The sequence below is a fragment of the Oncorhynchus mykiss genome, chromosome 16 (genome assembly GCF_057628025.1).
Source record: "Oncorhynchus mykiss isolate SJ-2025 chromosome 16, ASM5762802v1, whole genome shotgun sequence".
In the NCBI taxonomy this organism is placed as follows: Eukaryota; Metazoa; Chordata; class Actinopteri; order Salmoniformes; family Salmonidae; genus Oncorhynchus; species Oncorhynchus mykiss.
The window spans coordinates 10,178,306-10,201,282 of NC_143037.1; the positions used below are offsets into that span (position 1 = coordinate 10,178,306).

The following is a 22,977-nucleotide window of genomic DNA, read 5'->3' on the forward strand; positions in this document are numbered from 1 at the left end:
ACCAAGGCAAAGCAGCTAGCAAGGTACTGCTCTGTTTCAGCGGTCATGGGCAGCCAAGCTATGTGGACAAGGTGCTTTTTGTACCATAAATGTTCATGAATTTGTGACCTTTGAACTATTTGACTCGTTCTTGACTGTAATGTGATTTGTGCATTCTAACTATATATTTTGTGTGTGTGTGTGTTTCAGGAGGAGGGGGGAGCGGGGACCCTGGGCTTGTCCACTGGTCAGGCTCTGGGAACACTGAGGGACCAGCTCACCACCCTGCTTGACCAGCACCAGACCACAGGCCGTGGCAAACAACCCACTGCACAGGTAGATACCACCGCACACACTCACATACACACACACACACACGGACGCACACACACTTTGTTGTAGAGCGTAATGAGCTGTTTTGTTTGTTGATGTTATTTTAGGAGCAGTGGGTGAAAAGCTTCCTTCACCATGGCAACCGCCACTCCTGTCTCCATTGGCCGGGAGCCGCCCTCACACTGCTGGTGGTGGTGGGACTTCTCTGTTGTTATGGCGACCAGCCGCACGGCAGGTGTGTTTGACTGTGTAGCTGGGACAACTGACAGAACATTATCGACACAGACCATACCGATATCGTTTGCTGATATCGTTCATTACGATAAGTAACCTATACTAGAGAAATGTGAAATAAGTTTGATATGACATAAGTTTGCTAATATGGGTGATCGTTAATGGGACAGTTGATGACTATAACCATCAAACTAGAAGTATTAGTTTAAAGGATCATTTGAATAAACGGTGGTACACATTAATGTTATGAACTTGCCGTTCTATTTATTGTTATGGTATCAATTCAGGCAATTGGACCAACTTTTTTTGATTGTGGGTGTTATTTATACTGGGCCTCTGTAAATTGTGGGTATTGTTTAGACCGGAACGTTCTAAACAAGTCTAAACAATACCCACACAGTTTAGACTGGGACTTGTGTGGGTATTGTTTAGACTGGGACTTGTGTGGTTATTGTTTAGGCTGGGACTTGAGTGGGTATTGTTTAGACTGGGACTTGTGTGGGTATTGTTTAGACTGGGACTTGTGTGGTTATTGTTTAGACTGGGACTTGTGTGGGTATTGTTTAGGCTGGGACTTGTGTGGGTATTGTTTAGACTGGGACTTGTGTGGGTATTGTTTAGACTGGGACTTGTGTGGGTATTGTTTAGACTGGGACTTGTGTGGGTATTGTTTAGACTGGGACTTGTGTGGGTATTGTTTAGACTGGGACTTGTGTGGGTATTGTTTAGACTGGGACTTGTGTGGGTATTGTTTAGACTGGGACTTGTGTGGGTATTGTTTAGACTGGGACTTGTGTGGGTATTGTTTAGACTGGGACTTGTGTGGGTATTGTTTAGACTGGGACTTGTGTGGGTATTGTTTAGACTGGGACTTGTGTGGGTATTGTTTAGACTGGGACTTGTGTGGGTATTGTTTAGACTGGGACTTCAACCCAAATGTTCCTATCAGAGCAACCTCACTGTAAAATAAGGTTGAAACACAGGAAGCCCCAACAGTCTGTGAATACTATCATATCTCTCCTCCTCTCCTCTCTCTGTAGTTCTGGGATAGAGTTGGTGAACGCTGCAGCCCTCCTGATGCTCTTCACGCTGAGCTTCATGCTGATTGGTCGACAGCAGAGGCTGAGGAGAACTGAGATGGTGCACCGGCTCAACAGCATCATCAATCAGCTCAACGGTGAGAGAAAGGGGGGGATGACGCAAGGAGGAGAGGAGATGGGATGAGAGTTGACAGTTGGACATTTAAATGGAGGGAAAACATTAAGAAATAAACACTTTTACTTGAGGTTGACAAGTTTCCACCATTCTCGTTTAGTGATCCTATCTTTCAATTTCCCCTTCCACCCTCTCTCTCCCGCCTCCAGGCTACCTGTCGGGCTGGGCAGATTTGGGTGAGGGGATGAGGTGGTCTCCCTCCCTTTACCCTGACCTGTACACCCCCTCCTCCCCCTCCTGGTCGCTCCACTGGACCTACCGCGACTCCAACCTGGTCAACCTGCCTGTGTCCCTACTGGTGGAGGGAGACGTTATAGCACTACGGCCAGGACAGGAGACATTCTCTTCTCTCAGAGGCATCAATGTACGGCGAGAGGGATGAAGAGTGAGAGGGAAAGAGGGGGGTAGAGAGAGGGAGGGAGGCGTAGATGGTGAAGGTGAGAGGGAAAGAGGGGGGTGTAGATGGTAAAGGCGAGAGAGGAGGTGGATACTGCTTATGTGGATGTCTCACCTTTATCTCCCTTCTCCAGGATGACGATCATATAGTTCTGGAGCCAGGGGACATGTTCCCACCTCGTTCCCCCCCTCCCTCCCCCCGGGGGGACCAGAAGAGGGGTCCCCAGAGCCCCCAGCAGCACCGCCTCTTCAGGGTGGTCCGCACGCCCATCCTCGACAGCGTCAGGTGGGCAATGCATCCTCTTGAGGCTAAACAGTCTGACAAACTTTGATTTTGAGGTGACCGGGTTTGAGGTAATAATTCACCTCGAGCTAGTTTGATATCCAACAATTCTTGGTTCAAGAATTCAACTCGAGGAGAAAGTTTGCGCAAATCATGAATGATCATCTAGAGTCAAAGGAAACCTGAAATTGTGACGTCTCAGTGTGTCATTTTGAAGCAGTTTAAAGATACAGGGCAGGTTTCCCAGACCCACATTAAGTCTAATACTGTTCTGAACTGCATGTTTGTTGTTGTCCAGGATGAGACTCAAACCGTCTCATGACGTCATCTAAAATGACTGACACCCCTGGCTGAATCCACCTCTGCTTTACAGGAACAGTCTGGACCTGGCTCTGTCTCGACCAATCACAGCCCTGGATAACGAGAGGTTCACCGTTCAGTCCATCATGGCCAAGTTCGCCTGCCCTATTGTACTGGTGAGAAAAGCAGACACAGAAACACAGTTTCTTAATTAAAGCTACTTGCCATTGTCCCTCATGTTATCCCTCTCTCCTCCTATAGATGACGTTCTTGGTTGTGAATACAGTGCGTTATTTCTTTGACGCCCCTAGCCTCACTCCTGGACGCTTCAACTTCATCCAGCTGCAGGTATGGAGACTCCCTCTTCCTGGCCGTGCCCCTTCTCCCTATTTATAGCAGGGTAGGCGATCCTGTGGGGACAGAATCTCTTCAAACCTATAAAATATTCCTATTGTAATAAGTGTTGTGTTCCAGCTGATGGGAGTGCTGCCCATCCTTCCCCTGCTGTTTCCTGTCATGTGGGTGCTGGTCAACACCTATGGCGAGGCTAGCGTCCTGGCTGAGTCCAGCAGAGCTTCTCCTACTGGCCTGGTGAGAAACGCACACAAGCGCCATGCGAGACACAGAGAGATGCCTCCTGTGTGGTTTAACTAGCGTCTTCTCTCGCCCCAGCTTGCTAAGTTCTCCGAGGACACCTTAAGCAGCTACACTGAAGTGGTGTCCTCCCAGGTATAACTTCTCCAAGTCCTACCCCTGCCTCCCCCCCACTCCCTCGTTCCTGTCCTCACGCTGCCCGCCCTCGCCCCTTCACCCACCACTGTGAAACCCTGTAGCTCACACACACCCGCCTCACGCATCTTCTTTTGTTGTTCGAGTTTGGGACTCCAATCATCTATTTGGTTTTGCATTGTTTATCCCTAATGTGATTGATTTTCTTCAGCTGGCATGAGATCTCGTCTCTTTGGCATTTCTATTGGTTCTCTCTGTCAGCCAATCAGTCTTTCTCCGATCATCCCTAATGGAAGGGCAAATTTGACTCGTCTAGTTTGGGCAATTTTTCATCATACCATTTCTTCAGCTAATCACGTAACCCTTTGACTCCCCCCACAAACCCCAGTACTCACCGCCCCCACCTCTACGTTACTGACACTTTGGCCTGGTCCAGAACTAACCCCCTCCCTGCTATAGGGCTTGGTTCTGGATCGGCCTTTCCCATGAGCCTGCCACTTCTGTCTTCTAGCTTGCAATGCATGATGGGGAAACTCTGCCTCACTAGCTGTGTACTTCAACTCTCAAACGACTTCCTTTCCTTGTGTCCTTTACTCAAAAGCCTTACTTGATGAAAATTAATCTGGAAAGGGTCAGAAGGACCTGGGAGAAATATAATTTCTTAAGAAAAGGACTTGAGGAAAGGAAGCATCTGAGAGTATTGGGTCATAGTCCCTGATTGCATCGCCTGGGCTGTAGTCAGACTGAAGACATCTAAAATGACGTCTACAAATACTGTGTTTACTCACATTTAGGTTTCAACCATGTTGGGAAAGATGAAGGTGTTGTGGAGGTGTTTTCTTTTCCACTTTGCCACTAATAATATACCGTGCCTTCAGAAAGTATTCAGACCCCTTGACTTATTCCACATTTTGTTGTGTTACAGCCTGAATTCAAAATGGATGAAATAAAGTGAAAACATGTTTGCACATTTATTCACACCACTGAGTCAGTACATATTAGAATCACCTTTGGAAGAGATTACAGCTGTGAGTCTTTCTGGTGAAGTCTCTAAGAAGAGCTTTGCACCCCTGGACTGTATAATTGCACGTGATTCTTTTTGAAATTCTTCAAGCTCTGTCAAGTTGGTTGTTAATCATTGCTAGACAGTCAACTGTAACTCGGCCACTCAGGAACATTGAGCGTCGTCTTGGTAAGCAACTCCAGTGTAGATTTGGCCTTGTGCTTTAGGTTATTGTCCTGCTGAAAGATGAATTCATCTCCCAGTGTCTGGTGGAAAGCAGACTGAACCAGGTTTTCCTCTAGGATTTTGCCTGTCCTCCGTTCTGTTTTATTTTCATCACCGATCCTTAATGATTACAAGTATACCCATGACATGATGCAGCCACCACTATGTTTGGTAACATGGAGCGTTGTACTCAGTAATGTGTTGGATTAGTCCCAAACATAATGCTTTGTATTAATTGCTTTGCCACATTTCATGCAGTTTTACTTCAGTGTCTTGTTTGCAAACAGGATGCATGTTTTGGAATATTTTTCATTCTGTACAGGCTTCCTTCTTTTCCCTCTGTCATTTAGGTTAGTATTGTGGAGTAACTACAATGTTGATCCATCCTCAGTGTTCTCCTATCACAGCCATTAAACTCTAACTGTTTTAAGGTCACCATTGGCCTTGTTTTGAAATCCATGAGCGGTTGGTTTCCTTCCTCTCCGGCAACTGAGTTAGGAAGGATGCCTGTATCTTTGTAGTGACTGGGTGTATTGATACACCACCCAAAGTGTAAATAACTTCACCATGCTCAATGGGGTATTCAGTATCAGCTTTTATTAAAACATTTTTACACATCTACCAATTGGTGCTCTTCTTTGCGAGGCATTAGAAAACCTCCCCAGTCTTTGTGGTTGAATCTGTGTTTGAAATTCACTGCTCAACTGAAGGACTTTACACATATGTGTGGGTTACAGGGATGAGGTAGTCATTCAAAAATCACGTTCAACACTTATTGTACACACGAGTCATTTTTAAATTAATTGGTAAACAATTCTTAAAACATTAATTCCATTTTGACATTTTGGGGTATTGTGTGTAGGCCAGTAACACAAAATCTCAATGAAATACATTTTGAATTCAGGTTGTAACACAACAAAATGTGGAATAAGACAAGGGGTTTGAAAACTTAGTGAAGGCACTGTAGCCCACTATACTGTAGATTATATTGCCCGTAAAATTGAGTCAACTATGTATCAACTATGTATTTTTATTAGTGGGTGAAAATGCGATGTAGACTAAATGTGTGCTTGTGTGTGTGTGCAGGAGATGCTGCGGTGTGTGTGGAGACACCTGGTGGGCGTGCTGAAGGGAGAATCACAGACACTCTGCTATACTTCCAGCCTGCTACACACACTTGGCTCTGTCACTGTAAGTGTGTGTGCTTTTGTGTGTGTGTGTGTGTGTGTGTGCATTTGTGTGTAACTCGCTCTCTTTTTCTCTCCAGGTGTTGTGTTGTGTGGATAAACGGGGTGTATTATCCTGGCCTAACCCCAGTCCAGAGACGGTGCTGTTCTTTAGTGGTCGCGTGGAGCCGCCTCACAACGACAGTCAAGAAGACCTGCGAGACGACCTCTCTGTCAACTCCGAGGACCGGGACGAGGTGGGTGGGTGTGTGGCTGGGTGTGTGGCTGGGTGGGTGGGTGGTATGTCGTATCTTCCTATATACCGGTATGGATGTATTTACTTCACTGTTTCTAACAGTATTTTAATGTTTGTTTTAATGTGATTGGCCACTCTGCTGTGTGTAACGTCCGTTTTAATGTGATTGGCCACTCCGCTGTGTGTAATGTCCGTTTTAATGTTTGTATTAATGTGATTGGCCACTCTGCTGTGTGTAACGTCCGTTTTAATGTGATTGGCCACTCTGCTGTGTGTAACGTCCGTTTTAATGTTTGTTTTAATGTGATTGGCCACTTTGCTGTGTGTAACGTCCGTTTTAATGTGATTGGCCACTCTGCTGTGTGTAACGTCCGTTTTAATGTGATTGGCCTCTCTGCTGTGTGTAACGTCCGTTTTAATGTTTGTTTTAATGTGATTGGCCACTCTGCTGTGTGTAACGTCCGTTTTAATGTGATTGGCCACTCTGCTGTGTGTAATGTCCGTTTTAATGTTTGTTTTAATGTGATTGGCCACTCTGCTGTGTGTAACGTCCGTTTTAATGTGATTGGCCACTCTGCTGTGTGTAACGTCCGTTTTAATGTGATTGGCCACTCTGCTGTGTGTAACGTCCGTTTTAATGTGATAGGCCACTCTGCTGTGTGTAACGTCCGTTTTAATGTGATTGGCCACTCTGCTGTGTGTAACGTCCGTTTTAATGTGATTGGCCACTCTGCTGTGTGTAACGTCCGTTTTAATGTGATTGGCCACTCTGCTGTGTGTAACGTCCGTTTTAATGTGATTGGCCACTCTGCTGTGTGTAACGTCCGTTTTAATGTGATTGGCCACTCTGCTGTGTGTAACGTCCGTTTTAATGTGATTGGCCACTCTGCTGTGTGTAACGTCCGTTTTAATGTTTGTTTTAATGTGATTGGCCACTCTGCTGTGTGTAACGTCCGTTTTAATGTGATTGGCCACTCCGCTGTGTGTAACGTCCGTTTTAATGTGATTGGCCACTCCGCTGTGTGTAACGTCCGTTTTTAGAGTTTCCTCCTCTCACCATGCCCCACCCCCTGTGTGTAACGTCCGTTTTTAGAGTTTCCTCCTCTCACCATGCCCCACCCCCTGTGTGTAACGTCCGTTTTTAGAGTTTCCTCCTCTCACCATGCCCCACCCCCTGTGTGTAACGTCCGTTTTTAGAGTTTCCTCCTCTCACCATGCCCCACCCCCTGTGTGTAACGTCCGTTTTTAGAGTTTCCTCCTCTCACCATGCCCCACCCCCTGTGTGTAACGTCCGTTTTTAGAGTTTCCTCCTCTCACCATGCCCCACCCCCTGTGTGTAACGTCCGTTTTTAGAGTTTCCTCCTCTCACCATGCCCCACCCCCTGTGTGTAACGTCCGTTTTTAGAGTTTCCTCCTCTCACCATGCCCCACCCCCTGTTGTTGCTCCACCACGAGACCTCTTGACGCTCGTTGTTCAGTCTGCATAGTCAATGCAGAAGATGAAACAAGACGTTGACGACAACGATGCTGCTTTCCTCTTCGGCTGTTTCAGCCACACCCGTTGTATAAAATCGAGCACACAGCCATGCAATCTTCATTGGCAGTAGAATGGCCTAACTGAAGAGCTGTGACTTTCCAACTTTGCACCGTCATAGTATGCCACCTTTCCAACAAGTCAGTTTGTCACACACACACTGCCCTTCTAGAGTTGCTGTGTGTTCGATTTTTACATGTCTGTCAGGGTGTGGCTGAAATAGCCGAAAACAGACATTTTAAGGGGTGTCCACATACTTTTGTGTATATAGTGTTTATTAGTGTATATATTTTTTTGTTTTTTATTTTTTTTTGTATTTAAAAAAAAATTTAATTGGACTAATGTTAGAATTTTTCTTACACTTTGACATTAGAATATTTTGTGTAAATGTTGTTGTTGTTGACAAAAATGACAAATCCATTTGAATCCCAATTTGTGAGACAGCAAAATGTGGACCAAGTCCAGGGGTGTGAATAGTTTCTGAAGGCTCTGTGGTTCCAATTGTCTTCCGTCAGATGGCGCTATCTGCCGTGAGACGATGACCTAGTTCCTGTGAGACTCGTTTGATAGGTGATGGTGTCTTTTCAACAGTGGTGGTAAAAAGGAACGATACCTTAATAGAAAATCACTCAGTAAAATACTTCTTGAGTAAAAAAATATTTTTTTTTATCTTTATTTTTTGTAAATATACTTAAGTATCAAAAGTAAAATTATGAATCATTTCAAATTCCTATTAAGCAAACTAGACGGCACGATTTAACGTTCCTATTAAGCAAACCAGACGGCACGATTTACAATTTTTTTTTTTTTTACCGATAGCCACGGGTACAATCCAACACTCAGACATAATTTACAAACACAGTGTTTAGTGAGTCCTCCAGATCAGAGGCAGTAGGGATGACCAGGGATGTTCTCTTTATAAGTTTGTGAATTGGACCATTTCTGTCCTGCTAAGCATTCAAAATGTAATAGTACTGATAAAAATAGAATGGAGAAAAAACACATTTTCTTCAGGAATATAGTGACCTAAAAGTTATGAAAAATATACCCCCAAAAAACCACGTAATTATTTATTTACTTTATTTTAACTTGAGTGCTTTTCAGTGATTGAAAGAGTAATGTCTGGCTGTTCATCCTGTCCATCAGACACTGGAGGGGGAGGCTCTGCTGTGTATGCCAATGATGGATGGGTATGAGCCCAGCGAGACGTCACATGACACTGGCTGTTCGCAAGCACGGGAGACACACACACGCACCAAACACCCCTCAGGATCTAATGTCAGCTTCAGCCACGACACTGATGGAGGGGATCAGGGCCCTGAACAGGTAACACACACACACACACACACACACCCTGTATATAATTCTCTTGTCATCTTACTACACAGCATGTCTCTCCTCTCTCTCTCTTCTTTCTCTCACCACCCCTCTCTACAGGATATGTCGGGTTGCTATGACAACGAAGCGGAGGACTACGTGTGTGATTACCACCTGGAGATGTTGAGTCTGTCTCAGGACCAGCAGAACCCGGTGAGTATCCAGTTTGACGAGCAGGGCTGGCAGTGCCACCTGCCCAGCCTCAAGCCCCTGGGGCTCAACATCCTGCTCAACCTGTGCAACGCCAGCGTCACCCAGCAGCTCTGCCGCTTCTCCGACCACCTCAGTAACCTGGCGCTGCAGGAGAGCCACGGGGCCGTGCTGCCTGTCCACGTGCCCTGGGGACTGTGTGAGCTCTCCAGGCTTATAGGTGAGGAGAGGAAGAGAAAGTATACATTTACTGTGTGAACTCCAGACTCATACACTCTGACCCCTTCTCTCTCTTCCTGGGGTTCTCTCAGGGTTCACTCCCGGGGCGAGGGAGCTGTTTAAACAGGAGAACCACCTAGCTCTGTACCAGCTGCCCTGTGGGGAGAAGGCCAAGGAGTCTGTCCCTCGACGCCAACATAACTTTACCAAGAGACAACCTCCCATCAGCCACCTCATCTCCCTCTTCATCAGAGACTCCTCTTCCAGTGAGAATAGCTCAATTTGTATTATAATTTTTTTCTCTATAGCTCTTTTGTTCTTTGTATTTCTCCCCTCTCACTAATCTCTCTGATTGGCTACTCGCTCTCTCCATCTCTTGCCCTCCTCTCCTTTAACCCTTGACCTCTTTCTTGGAATCGTTTTGTTGCACCTCTGTGACCCCTGACCTCTCACCTCTAGATAACGTACAGATGTTGTCTCACGGCTCAGCTGACCTCATCCTGGAAGCCTGCACTGATGTCTGGGACGGAACCGACATCTACCCCCTCTCTGGCTCCGACAGGTCAGAACAGCCTAATAACAGCCACGTGATGCCTTATGACAGTCTTATGACAGCCTTATAGCAGCCTCATGACAATTATTATTAACCCTTAATATGTCTACCCCTCCCCCCTACAGGAAGAAGGTTCTGGACTTCTACCAACGGGCCTGTCTGTCGGGATACTGCTCTGCTTTTGCCTACAAGCCCATGCAGGTGTCTCTGTCCAACCAACTCAATGGAAAATGTGTGGAGCTAGCCCCCGGACCCAACCTCTTCTCTGGGGTAGAACTGCCCTCCACCACCCCTATCAAACATGTCTCCCGCAGGAACTCCTGGAGCTCTGATGGTGAGGGAGGGACTGGCGGAGGGAGGGAGGGACTGGCGGAGGGAGGGAGGAACTGGCGGAGGGAGGGAGGAACTGGCGGAGGGATGGAGGGACTGGCGGAGGGAGGGAGGGACTGGCGGAGGGAGGGAGGGACTGGCGGAGGGAGGGAGGGACTGGCGGAGGGAGGGAGGGACTGGCGGAGGGAGGGAGGGACTGGCGGAGGGAGGGAGGGACTGGCGGAGGGAGGGAGGGACTGACGGAGGGAGGGAGGGACTGACGGAGGGACTGACGGAGAGAGGGAGGGAGGGACTGACGGAGGGACTGACGGAGAGAGGGAGGGAGGGACTGACGGAGAGAGGGAGGGAGGGACTGACGGAGAGAGGGAGGGAGGGACTGACGGAGAGAGGGAGGGAGGGACTGACGGAGAGAGGGAGGGAGGGACTGACGGAGAGAGGGAGGGAGGGACTGACGGAGGGAGGGAGGGACTGACGGAGGGAGGGAGGGACTGACGGAGGGAGGGAGGGACTGACGGAGGGAGGGAGGGACTGACTGACTGACGGAGGGAGGGAGGGAGGGAGGGAGGGAGGGACTGACTGACTGACGGAGGGAGGGAGGGACGGACTGACTGACGGAGGGAGGGAGGGAGGGACTGAGGGAGGGACGGAGGGAGGGACTGAGGGAGGGAGGGACTGAGGGAGGGAGGGACTGACGGAGGGAGGGACGGAGGGAGGGACTGACTGACTGACGGAGGGACTGACGGAGGGAGGGAGGGACTGACGGAGGGAGGGAGGGACTGACGGAGGGAGGGAGGGACTGACGGAGGGAGGGAGGGACGGAGGGAGGGACTGACTGACTGAGGGAGGGAGGGACTGAGGGAGGGACTGAGGGAGGGAAGACTGGAGGATGCAGGAAGGGAGATGCTGCTACACTCACAAGATGTTGTACTTTGTCTTGTCCCCCTCCTCTCTCACTCCTCTCTCTCCATAGAGGGTATAGGAGGTGTGGAGAAGGACGACTGTGTTCAGGCTCTGAGTGGTCAGATCTTCATGGGGATGGTGTCATCACAGTTCCAGGCTCGTCTGGACACCGTCAGGCTCATAGACGCTCTGGTCACCGCCTGCATACGCTTTGTCTACTTCTCTATGGAGGACGAACTACGCAGCAAGGTGTGTGTGTGTGTGTGTGTGTTTGCTGAGATGTATGTGATGATGCCGGAGACGATGATGATTGTCTGTCTGTTTTGTGAATGTGGTAGGTGTTTGCAGAGAAGATGGGCCTGGAGACCGGGTGGAACTGTCATATCTCTCTGACCCCAAACAGAGACAGTCCCTGTGACGGCGCCCCCAACAGCCCCGGCCAGTACTCCGTACACGATGAACATCAAGACTCCAGAGATGAGGCAGAGGGGCTGCTGTTACCAGAGGAGGAGCCCACTGATGTCCCCAGCTTCCTGGAGGACTGCAACCGGGTACAGGAACAAACACTGTTGGTCTTCCCTCGTCTGTCCTTTCCCCCTGTCTCATGCTAATCCTTCTGTCTCCCTCCAGGCGAAGCTACCTCGTGGTATCCACCAGGTTCGTCCTCACCTGAAGAACATTGACAACGTGCCTCTGTTGGTGCCCCTCTTCACCGACTGTACCCCAGAGAGTGAGTCTGAACATCTCCACTTACATGAAACAAACGTTTCTGTTTTTCAAAAACCGTAGTATTTGTTACTGAGACATTCCTATATTTTAATATACAAATCAATCGACCACGGTATAGAAGTGTATTTTATCACAAGATATGCAATGTATTTATGCGTGTTACAGCTACGCATGTGTGAGTGCTCTAAATCTCTCTCTCTGTGTGTGTGTGTAGCCATGTGTGAGATGATCAAGATCATGCAGGAGAACAGAGAAGTGACGTGCTGCCTGGGGAGCTCTGCTAACTTCCGCAACAGCTGCCTCTTTCTACAGAGTGACCTCAGGTACACACACACACACACACGTGATCACATGTCACAAACACGGCAGCTGCTGCCTAGTTAATTTATAAATAGTCTTTGATGTGCGTCCATAAGTACACTTACAACCACATAATACTGCTGGACTTAATGACAGTATGGAGAGGAATACAGATCACACACTATTGTTTCCTAACCCCCCAGCATCGCCCTGGACCCCCTGTACCCGTCGCGGTGTTCGTGGGAGACGTTTGGCTACGCTACAGGGGCAGGGCTGAACGGGGAGGTGGAGGGTCTGTCTCCTCTCAGTCTGTCTGGTCAACTCAACACCCTGGCCTGTTCTGTCACCTTCCACCAGGGGGAGTCGGTCAGCATGGTCAAACTCATAGAACAGGTGAGACACACACACACACACACCAGAGGATGTGAGTGGAACTGGAGCAGAGCAGAGTAGTTGAGTCATCTGGAACATGGAGAGTATAAAAGTGTTTTTTTAAGTGTCATCCTTCTCTCCTGCTCTGATTTCTGTTGTATTTATTTAGCCTACCCCATTACTAATGCACAGAGATGTGGATGAGTCAACCAAGAGCTAGGTCACACAGCCTGTATAATTGATGGCAAGAAGATGAATGAACCCATGCTGCAACACCAGAGACGACCACATTCTCGCTCTCTCTTATTTTTATATATTTATATTTTATATTTATATATATATTATATATTATTATATATTTAAAAAAAAATACATATATATATACACACACACACACACACACACACACACACACAGTGGGGGGGGGAGTATTTAGTCAGCCACCAATTGTACAAGTTCTCCCACTTAAAAATATGAGACGCCTGTAATTTTCATCATAGGTATATATATATATACACACACACACACACACACACACACACACACACACACACACACTATAAATAAATATATATGTAAATATATATATGACTAAAAATGCCATTCAAAATCCTATTTTCCCTAACCTTTAACCCCAAACTTAACCCTTAAGACTAACAAATTCAGGACCTGAAAAAAGTACAGGCTTTCCAAATGGTTCTTGTTTTCCTACCTTGTCGGAACATTTTGGTTCTGATAAGGTAAGAAAACATGTACAGACACACAAAGATACAATACATTTATTTTACATGTCTGGATCCTTTCCAGGCACGTCACACCACCTACAGCATCCGCAAGAGTTTCCTGTTCCTGTTGCAGTGTCAGCTGACCCTGGTCCTCATCCAGGTGAGAGAACACCTGTACAGCCAATTCATTTCAGCTATAATAAAAGAACTGAGGATGCAACAGTTTCACCTGAATATTGGATTCCATTATTGTTGGTGTAGTTTCTGGCCTGCCTTGCCCAGCTCCCTCCTCCCATGAACATCACTGACATCCTGTGGCTGTCCTGCTTCAGCTGTCCATTGCTCAGGTACCACCACTACTAACCATATCGATTTCACACTCGTGTTATCTAGTACAACAGTAGACTTACATGATACTAACCATGTCTCTGTGTTGTTGGCAGTGTGTCATTCTTAGGAAAGCCACCAGACAGTTCTGTGATGAATGTAGCCACAGGGAAGAACCAAGATGCCATCCCCAGAAAGGTACTATACCCGCTCCGGCCCGGTTTCAGACATTACACTATGCTAATTTTAGGAGGATTGTCATGATTGGCCAACTCCAAATATGCTGAGTCAAATGCTTATTATTGATACACTACATGACCAGTTGGATGGGGACACCTGCTGGTCGAACATCTCATTCCAAAATCAAGGGCATTAATATGGAGTTGTTCCCCCCTTTGCTGCTATAACAGCCTCCACTCTTCTGGGAAGTCTTTCCACTAGATGTTGGAATATTGCTGCGGAGACTTGCTTCCACTCAGCCACAAGAGCATTAGTGAGGTCGGTTACTGATGTTGGGTGATTAGGCCTGGCTCGCAGTTGCAGTGTTTCAATTCATCCCAAAGGTGTTCTATGGGGTTGTGGTCAGGGCTCTGTGCAGGTCAGTCAAGTCACACCGATCTCAACAAACCATTTCTGTGTGGACCTTGTTTTGTGCACAGGGGCATTGTTATGCTGAAACAGGAAAGGGCCTTCCCCAAACTGTTGCCACAAAGTTGGAAGAATCGTCATTGTATGCTGTAGCGTTAAGATTTCCCTTCACTGGAACTTGAAAAAAAACATAATAAACAGCCCCAGATCATTATTCCTCCTCCACCAAACTTTACAGTTGGCACTATGCATTGAGGCAGGTAGCGTTCTCCTGGCATCCGCCGAACTCAGATTCGCCCGTCGGACTGCCAGATGGTGAAGCGTGATTCATCACATTTCCACTGCTCCTGAGTCCAATGGTGCTGAGCTTTACACCACTGCGGCTGCTCGGCCATGGAAACCCATTTCATGAATCGCCCGACGAACAGTTCTTGTGCTGATGTTGCTTCCCGATGCAGTTTGGAACTGGGTAGTGAGTGTTGCAACTGAGGACGGACGATTTTAATGCGCTACACACTTCAGCACTCGGCTGTCCCATTCTGTGCGCTTGTGTGGCTTACCACTTTGCGGCTGAGCCGTTCTTGCTCCTAGAAGTTTCCACTTCACAATAACAGTGCTTACAGTTGATGAGGCAGCTCTAGCTGGTCAGAAATGTGACAAACTGACTTGTTGGAAAAGTGGTGTCCTATGACAATGCCACATTGAAAGTCACTGAGCTCTTCAGTAAGGCCATTCCACTGCAAATGTTGTCTATCGAGATTGCATGGCTGTGTGCTCCATTATTTTTTTAGCTGAAATAACCAAATCCACTCATTTGAAGTTGTGTCCACATACTTTTGTATATAAAGTGTGTCTTAATCATGACGTGTACCATGGCATTCCTTCTAACATCTTGATTTGCCTACATATACTTCCTGCAGACACAGACCTACTTCCTGGGTTGTTTCCTGCTGAAGTTTGGCCTGACCGTGTGTGCCTACCTGCTAGGCTTTGGCTTCACGCTGCACGAGGTCTGCCTGAGGACCAACAACCTGACACTGGCCGATAACACCACCATCAACTGTACTGATATCCTCAGGGTCAGTTCGGCTCGGGACGCTCCCCATTGGTTCAGAGAGCTGTCCAACGGCCTGCTGCTCACTCAGAAGGTCATGGCTGGGTTCCTGGCCCTGCACACCGGTATGAGGAGCTCTCGGTGAACTCTCACCCCTGCATCTGTTAAGTCAGGATGCATCCTAAATGGCACCATATTCCCTATATAGTGCACTACTTTAGACCAGAGCCCTATGGCACCCTATTCCCTATATAGTGCACTACTTTAGACCAGAGCCCTATGGCACTCTATTCCCTATATAGTGCACTACTTTAGACCAGAGCCCTATGGCACCCTATTCCCTATATAGTGCACTACTTTAGACCAGAGCCCTATGGCACTCTATTCCCTATATAGTGCACTACTTTAGACCAGAGCCCTATGGCACCCTATTCCCTATATAGTGCACTACTTTAGACCAGAGCCCTATGGCACCCTATTCCCTATATAGTGCACTACTTTAGACCAGAGCCCTATGGCACTCTATTCCCTATATAGTGCACTACTTTAGACCAGAGCCCTATGGCACTCTATTCCCTATACAGTGCACTACTTTTAACCAGTGTGTTATATAGGGAATAGGGTGCCATTTCAGACACAGACTCTGACTTCTGTTCTGCCCCTGGAGAGTCCTGTGTTTTTAAGTGTCCTCCCTTCCTCTTTTCCAGTGGTCATCTCGCTAAGTTACGTCCATCGCTCCCAGCCTCTGTGGAAGAAGAACCCTTTCAGCAACACCTGGTGGTGCCTCACTGTCATTGTAGTGTAAGTGTGTGTGTGTGTGTATGTGTGTGTGTGTGTAGCCTAATTGTTTCAAACAACTGTGAAGCGGGCAGCTGCAATAGATGTTTTTTTGTTGGCATCATCTGATACTCTCACTCTTCCTCCCCACCTCCAGTCTGTTGGGTCAGATGGTACAGGCCACGGTGGACTACAAGCTGTGGCAGGACAGGTCGGGTTCTTTGACCTTTGGCCTGAAGGACATCCCCATGCTGGCCTGGCTGTTGGTCTCCCTGTCCTGCCTGGTGGTGGTGCTGCTCAACGAGGCTGTCAAACTACACGAGATACGGTAAGATGGAGGAAGGAAGGAATGGGTGAGAGTAGGAGGGGTATGATGGGAGGAAGATTGCGGAAAAGACAGATGGGTTGAAAGTAGAGGATTCTGTGAGGATTGTGGGATGGAGGATGATGTCATGTGGGGGGGAAATTGTTCTCATGTGTTGCTCTTTCCATTCCTTCTGTCTGCAGGGTGAGGGTTCGCTACCAGAAGAGACAGAAGCTACAGTTTGAGACTAAACTAGGGATGAACTCTCCCTTCTGATTGACAATTAACAGAAGGGCGTGGCAAAGCATGCTGTGAACCAATCAGCCCTCGGGGAAAGATGAGGCACCAGAATCTGGAGGAGGTCGAAGTTGGCCCTAACCACTGACACAGGGTCAGATGGTTCTCATCCCTCTGTTTGTTAGGATTGGAGAAAGGGTTACCTGACTTTAGATCTGTGGTTTAGGGGAACTTCTACCTTAAACCCAGAATCAAACTCCTTGAGTGCCCATTGACTTGAACCCAGGATCACTCAACCCACCTCACCGTGAAAGCACTTTGCCTAGCAGGTCCTCCAAACCGCTACATGTGCTGGGTGGTCGAACACTGCGAAAATCCAATCTTTTTTTATTTTTTAGATTTAAATTATATTGTATCATTGTTATGTTTAAAAAAAAAAAAGAGGAAAATCCCAAAGAATGTTATTTTCTTTTTTGCTTTTAAAAGAAAGACAGCTAAGAAATGTGAATAATTTATTATCTAGTGGAGTGTTTTTTTTTTTTTTTTAATGCATGTGGAAGGTTTTACTGTATCCCCTACTTGAGTTTAGGGAAGGGGGTATTTTCTCCTAGTCACTGGTCTCTGATACTGGCTCACATGGGGATTATCACACTTTATCACACTTCAGCATGTCTCCCCCTTTCACATGAATCCCAATACCATAGTAGAGTACACTAGCCTTCACCTTGAATGTAGTGTGTCATTACAGCCACTTGCTGCTGTATATCTGAATGCCCAGCAGTGCTGAAAGGATAGGAGAGATGTATCTAGAATCTGGGACAATGTCCTGATCCTAAATCTGTCAAATAATTGGCATTGATAGACCTGAAAAGCCTGCCATCAAGGTGAAGTCTGGAGTCCACAATGTAGTGCTAACCCTGTGTATTCACTTGACGCAGTTTCGGAAAAGTTCTGTTGACCATACTAAGGATTTCTTAACAAGGCTACTCTTTATAGCCCAGACTTCTAGCCATGAAATCAACATGGCATGTTCTTAACCAGGATCCAAGAATATCTCTTGTGATTTTCCTTCCTAACAAATGTTTCCTTTGTTTCAACCACACGATCCGACTCCCGAGCTAAGCCAAGGGCAATCCTGCTCTAATGCAATAAGTAATGAACATTCATTTAATTTACTATAAACAAGTAAAAACCGAATTTGTCTCTTTCTAGGTAAATTATATTTTTGAAGAATGTGCTAGCCTGCCACTTTGAAACTTGTGTACTGTAAGAAAGGGATTTGTTTAATCATCAATCATCCTAGACCGGTTTGATCCTTGTGTACATCCTGTTTTTCCCACCAGAGTTCTACTGACTGTGGTCTACTCAAGCTAATAAGGTTTCGTCAGTGGTGTTCTAGATTATAATAGCCTCTAGAGTTCTAGAGCATCCCAGGGTATTCTGAAGGTGCTTCATGTCATCCAGTTGTCTTTTTACTGGCCTGTGTGCTTGTTTCTGCATTCGACAACAACAATGTGCAAGCTGACTTAGTCCGCGATTCAATCCGATCACGCTTGTAGACAATGCTGCTTTCAAAGGCAATGGTAGCGCGTTCGTGGAGATCCCATTTTAAGGTTAAAGCTGCAGACCTCGGCTCAATTGGAAATGGCCTATGTCAAGCACTGAATGGTGCTTTCGGATTTGAAGCCCGGCCTAAAAGTAGAATTACTGAGACCCGCCAGGCTACCTGTCTGCAGGGTGATCATATCAGTAGACCCATTTGAACTCTACAAATGATGACTAGCTACAGATTGATCAGCCACTACAGTTCTATTTTAATTGTTGTTGTATCTTATTTTTACAGACGTGTTGATCTTCTTATCCTTGTTTCCCAAATGGCACCCTATGCACCTCGGTCTGTAGTTTTTCCCCCGGTTGTATCACGAGGTCAGAAAAAAACTCCTGTGCCCCAGTCAAACTGTATACGTTTGATCATGCGTGGTGCGCCCACACCTCTCGACTTCTCACCACGTGCTCTGGTATTGGTTACCCCTCTCTGTTTTGAATGCGGGCTACAATGCTCATACGTTATATTGACATGGGGGTCGGAGCAGGGCCCAAGATGGCATAAAAACATGGTGCCTACCTTTTTTTTTTTTTAGATTAACACCTCAGGATCGGGCCTCGCACACTTGTGGTCTTCACAGGCTCCCTTTGGTTGGAGCGTACTTACTTTAAGTGACACTATTTCACAGAAGAGTTGGTAGTTGCATGGTCTGCTAGATCTGTGTGTGAGGTAGATGTCATGTAAAAGCACTGGTCTACTTAGAAATCCTTATTGAATGAACAACGTAGCGATCTTAAAAGGGAAAACAGACTGAAGATGTTGGTTTTTGTACAATAGAATGCATCCACACACTGCACATAAGTACATTTCAATCCATTATTAAAAAAAACAAAAATGTGTTTCCCATATATGTCTGGACACATCTACTCATTCAAGGGGTTTCTTTATTTGTACTATGTTCTACATTGTAGAATAATAGTGAACTTCAAACCTATTAAATAACACACATGGAATCATGTAGTAACCAAACAAGTGTTACATATCCAAATATGTTTTATATTTCAGATTCTTTAAAGTAGCCAACCTTTGTCTTGACAGCTTTGCACACTCTTGGTGTTCTCTCAACCAGCTTCATGAGGAATGCTTTTCCAACAGTCTTCAAGGAGTTCCCACATAATGAGCACCTGTTGGCTGCTTTTCCTTCACTCTGCAGTGCAACTAATTTCTAACCATCTCAATTGGGGTTGGGGTTGGGGGATTGTGGAGGCCAGGTCATCTGATGCAGCACTCCATCACTCTTCTCCTTGGTCAAATAGCCCTTACACAGCCTGGAGGTTTGTTGGGTCATTGTCCTGTTGAAAAACAAGTTATGGTCCCACTAAGCACAAACCAGATGGGATGGTGTATCGCTGCAGAATGCTGTGGTAGCCATGCTGGTTAAGTGTGCCTTGAATTCTAAATAAATCACTGACAGTGGCAGCAACAAAGCACAATCACACCACCTCCGGCAGGTAGCCTAGTGGTTAGTGCGTTTGGCCAGTAACCGAAAGGTTGCTGGATTGAATCCCCAGGCTGACAAGGTAAAAATCTGTCAATCTACCCACGGTTCCCTGGGCACCGACGACGCCAGCCCCCAACACCTCTCTGATTCAGAGGGGTTGAATTAAATGCGGAAGACATATTTCAGTTGAAGGCATCCCCCTTTCCCTTTCCTCCATGCTTCACGGTGGGAACCACACATGCGAAGGTCATCTGTTCACCTACTCTGCATCTCACAAAGACCAAATATCGCAAATTTGGACACAGACCAAAGGACAGATTTCCACCGGTGCATTGTTCGTGTTTCTTGGCCCAAGCAAGTCTCTTCTTATTGGTGTCCATTAGTTTCTTTACAGCATTTCGACCATGAAGGCCTGATTCACACAGTCTCTGAGCAGTTGATGTTGAGATGTCTGTTACTTGACCCCCATGAAGCATTTATTTAGGCTGCAATCTGAGGTGCAGTTACCCCTAATGAACGTATCATCTGCAGCAGAGGTAACTCTGGGTCTTCCTTTCCTGTGGCGGTCCTCATGAGAGCCAGTTTCATCATGGCTCTTGATGGTTTTTGTGATTGCACTTGGAAGAAACGTTCAAATTTCTTAATCTTCCAGATTGACTGACCTTCATGTCTTTCAGTAATGATGGACTGTCATTTCTCTTTGCTTATTTGAGCTGTTCTTGCCATAATATGGACTTGGTCTTTTACCAAATAAGGTTATCTTCTGTATACCAACCCTACCTTGTCACAACACAACTGATTGGCACAAACGCATTAAGATGGAAAGAAATTCCACAAATTAACAAGGCACACCTGTTTAATTGAAATACATTCCAGGTGACTACCTCATGAAGCTGGTTGAGAGAATGCCAAGTGTGCAAAGCTGTCAAGGCAAAGGGTGGCTGCTTTGAAGGATCTAAAATATATTTTGATTGGTTTAACACTTTGGTTACAACTTGATCCTGTATTAGTTTGTCTTCACTATTATTTTACAATGTAAAAAAAAAAATAAAGCCCTTGAATGAGTGTCCAAACTTTTGACTAGTTTTGTGTGTGTATCTAATATATATATTTCTCATGTCATTGCTTACATGTATGCATAAATAAGACCTTATAGATGCCAAGTATTGGTCATGATATGGTTTCAGTTTTTTTTATGTTTTCAGTTTGAGTATGCAATGTGAACTCAGTGGAGCTTGGCCTGCAGGTGTTGTTTTTCAATACACAGATCGACCTAGACACCTTCTTACCACTCTTCTACGACCCAGCTCCAAATTGACCCCTAGATATGTGTAGATCTGAAAGGACTGGATCAGTGTAGGCAATACGGGCTGTAGGTGGATTGGGGTGTTGTTGAAGGTACGGGATGTGGGTGGATTGGGGTGGTGTTGAAGGTACGGGCTGTGTGTTGATTGGGGTGGTGTTGAAGGTACGGGCTGTGGGTTGATTGGGGTGGTGTTGAAGGTACGGGATGTAGGTGGATTGGGGTTGTGTTGAAGGTGCAGGCTGTAGGTGGATTGGGGTGGTGTTGAAGGTACGAGATGTAGGTGGATTGGGGTGTTGAAGGTACGGGATTGGGGTGGGTAAACAGCAGTTTTGGTGGAACAACCAAGGCTCTGGAACTTTGTCCATATTAAAATGCGTAAAGCTGAACCTTGTGTCAATTGACTTGAAATGTGAGACTTTTTGGTGAATTGATAAATGTATATATTTTTAAAGATGTATAATTGTTTTTTTTTTGTGCAAAAATATGTCATATGGTAATGTCATATGGTATTTTTAAATAAATATTTATTCCACCTAACTGTATGTATTCCACAAATGAAAAGCATCCAATGGCCTCTGAGGTACAAAAGGGATGTCCTGTGCAGAATTAAGGCATGCTGCTTGAGGCTTAGAGAAGGACATGTTGAGAACGACTATAGAATGCACTTATTAAAATGCCTTTGAATAACAATCTATGGGAGAGCAACTATTTAATGTAATTCAAAACTAGATAGCTCTGATTTATAGGGTCAGAATACTAGTCTGTGGCTTTTACAGTACCATAGTACAGTCAAAGATGTGCCTCTTCATCTCTGATACAGTACACAGACTAGACAGAAATTGGTTAACAGCGGGTCAGTAACCAAAAGGTCACAGACTAGGTGAAGAATCTGTTGTGCCCTTGAGCAAGGCACCTAACCCTAATTGCTTCTGTAAGTTGCTCTGCGTCTGCAAAATGACTCAAATGTAAACCTCAGTGGCGACCTGTCATTCAGGGCAGTTTGGGCAGAGATCCCACATTTTTTGCAAAAACAATATTGGGCTTGCCTGTTTTGAATGTTATTTTTTTGCATTAATACGTGTCACATCAATTTACAAACAATGTATAAAAAAAATATAATTGAGTTAATAAAGCCGCATACAAACATGATCTCGTTTTTGTGTTCTTGAGTAGGGCAGCTCTTAAATGCAGATGTTTCAGCCTAGCTCAGTGCTTTCTGTGGTGGTGGGGCAAGCCAGCGGGAAAGACGGAGCATGATTGGCTCAGTGTTCTGTCACTCATGGGGACACTACGTCACTGGTGAAGTCTAAGGGTAGAGTTCAAGTTCAAGCCCCTTAGCCAAGGGGCTGCCATAGAGTTACAGAAGTGTCCATCCAAGGTGGCTCAAGGTCATTGGCCACAGATAAAATGTTAGATCACATATCTACAGTAGCTTTGATTGGACTGATCATTTCAAAATCATACCTTTAAAATCTTAGCTGTCCATCATGAATCAAGTCGACAAAATACTTCTTAATCCTTGTCACATGAAGAGAAATAATGAAAAAAAAAGTATAGATATTTTATTTTACCAGGCAAGTCAGTGAAGAACAAATTCTTATTTTCAGTGATGGCCTAGTGGGTTAACTGCCTTGTTCAGGAGCAGAACGACAGATTTGTACCTTGTCAGCTGGGGGATTTGAACTTGGCCAGACTGTAGGATGATTGGGCAGTCCAAGGCTCTAACCACTAGGCTACGCTGCCGCCCGGCAGATAGGACGTATCGGTGCTCATCGGCCATTGGACATAAAAATTACACAAGTTGGAAATCGCAAATTCAACAATGAGTAGTTTGGAAAGAATCAGCAGCTAACTGCAAGCATTGCAAAGAAATCATTAGCCTGCTATTCAGTGGAGTGGCTGTGTGGTCCCAAGTCTAAGATTAAAGGGTCTCTCTTTCTAGTTTAAAATTATAAACATGCAACATTGGCCATGCTGTCAATGAAGCATGATTTGTGCCAGGCTCAAAACAACTTAACTCGGAACTGCA

At 46.0% G+C, this 22,977-nt stretch overlaps 1 protein-coding gene across 4 annotated transcripts in view; it reads left to right on the forward strand.

Moving 5' to 3' along the window:
• The window catches only part of LOC110491336 (transmembrane protein 94), a 33,148-nt gene extending 11,052 nt beyond the window's left edge, over window positions 1-22,096 (forward strand). Inside the window, exons 4-31 of one of the 4 annotated variants that reach the window (XM_036946120.2) lie at window positions 190-315; window positions 420-547; window positions 1,587-1,723; window positions 1,911-2,198; window positions 2,292-2,443; window positions 2,814-2,916; window positions 3,002-3,088; window positions 3,215-3,331; window positions 3,413-3,469; window positions 5,784-5,888; window positions 5,965-6,120; window positions 8,800-8,979; window positions 9,091-9,400; window positions 9,492-9,665; window positions 9,859-9,961; window positions 10,078-10,286; window positions 11,253-11,431; window positions 11,521-11,733; window positions 11,813-11,912; window positions 12,126-12,234; window positions 12,415-12,604; window positions 13,391-13,468; window positions 13,570-13,655; window positions 13,752-13,833; window positions 15,144-15,402; window positions 15,985-16,078; window positions 16,212-16,382; window positions 16,562-22,096. In XM_036946120.2, the coding sequence (XP_036802015.1) occupies window positions 2,190-2,198; window positions 2,292-2,443; window positions 2,814-2,916; window positions 3,002-3,088; window positions 3,215-3,331; window positions 3,413-3,469; window positions 5,784-5,888; window positions 5,965-6,120; window positions 8,800-8,979; window positions 9,091-9,400; window positions 9,492-9,665; window positions 9,859-9,961; window positions 10,078-10,286; window positions 11,253-11,431; window positions 11,521-11,733; window positions 11,813-11,912; window positions 12,126-12,234; window positions 12,415-12,604; window positions 13,391-13,468; window positions 13,570-13,655; window positions 13,752-13,833; window positions 15,144-15,402; window positions 15,985-16,078; window positions 16,212-16,382; window positions 16,562-16,634 (3,396 nt within the window). In that variant the 5' untranslated portion in view covers window positions 190-315; window positions 420-547; window positions 1,587-1,723; window positions 1,911-2,189 and the 3' untranslated portion in view covers window positions 16,635-22,096. The remainder of the gene's footprint in view (window positions 1-189; window positions 316-419; window positions 548-1,586; window positions 1,724-1,910; window positions 2,199-2,291; window positions 2,444-2,813; window positions 2,917-3,001; window positions 3,089-3,214; window positions 3,332-3,412; window positions 3,470-5,783; window positions 5,889-5,964; window positions 6,121-8,799; window positions 8,980-9,090; window positions 9,401-9,491; window positions 9,666-9,858; window positions 9,962-10,077; window positions 10,287-11,252; window positions 11,432-11,520; window positions 11,734-11,812; window positions 11,913-12,125; window positions 12,235-12,414; window positions 12,605-13,390; window positions 13,469-13,569; window positions 13,656-13,751; window positions 13,834-15,143; window positions 15,403-15,984; window positions 16,079-16,211; window positions 16,383-16,561) is intronic. The other 3 variants (XM_036946118.2, XM_090201863.1, XM_036946119.2) reach the window with 3 other exon arrangements.
• Window positions 22,097-22,977: the final 881 nt, after the last annotated feature.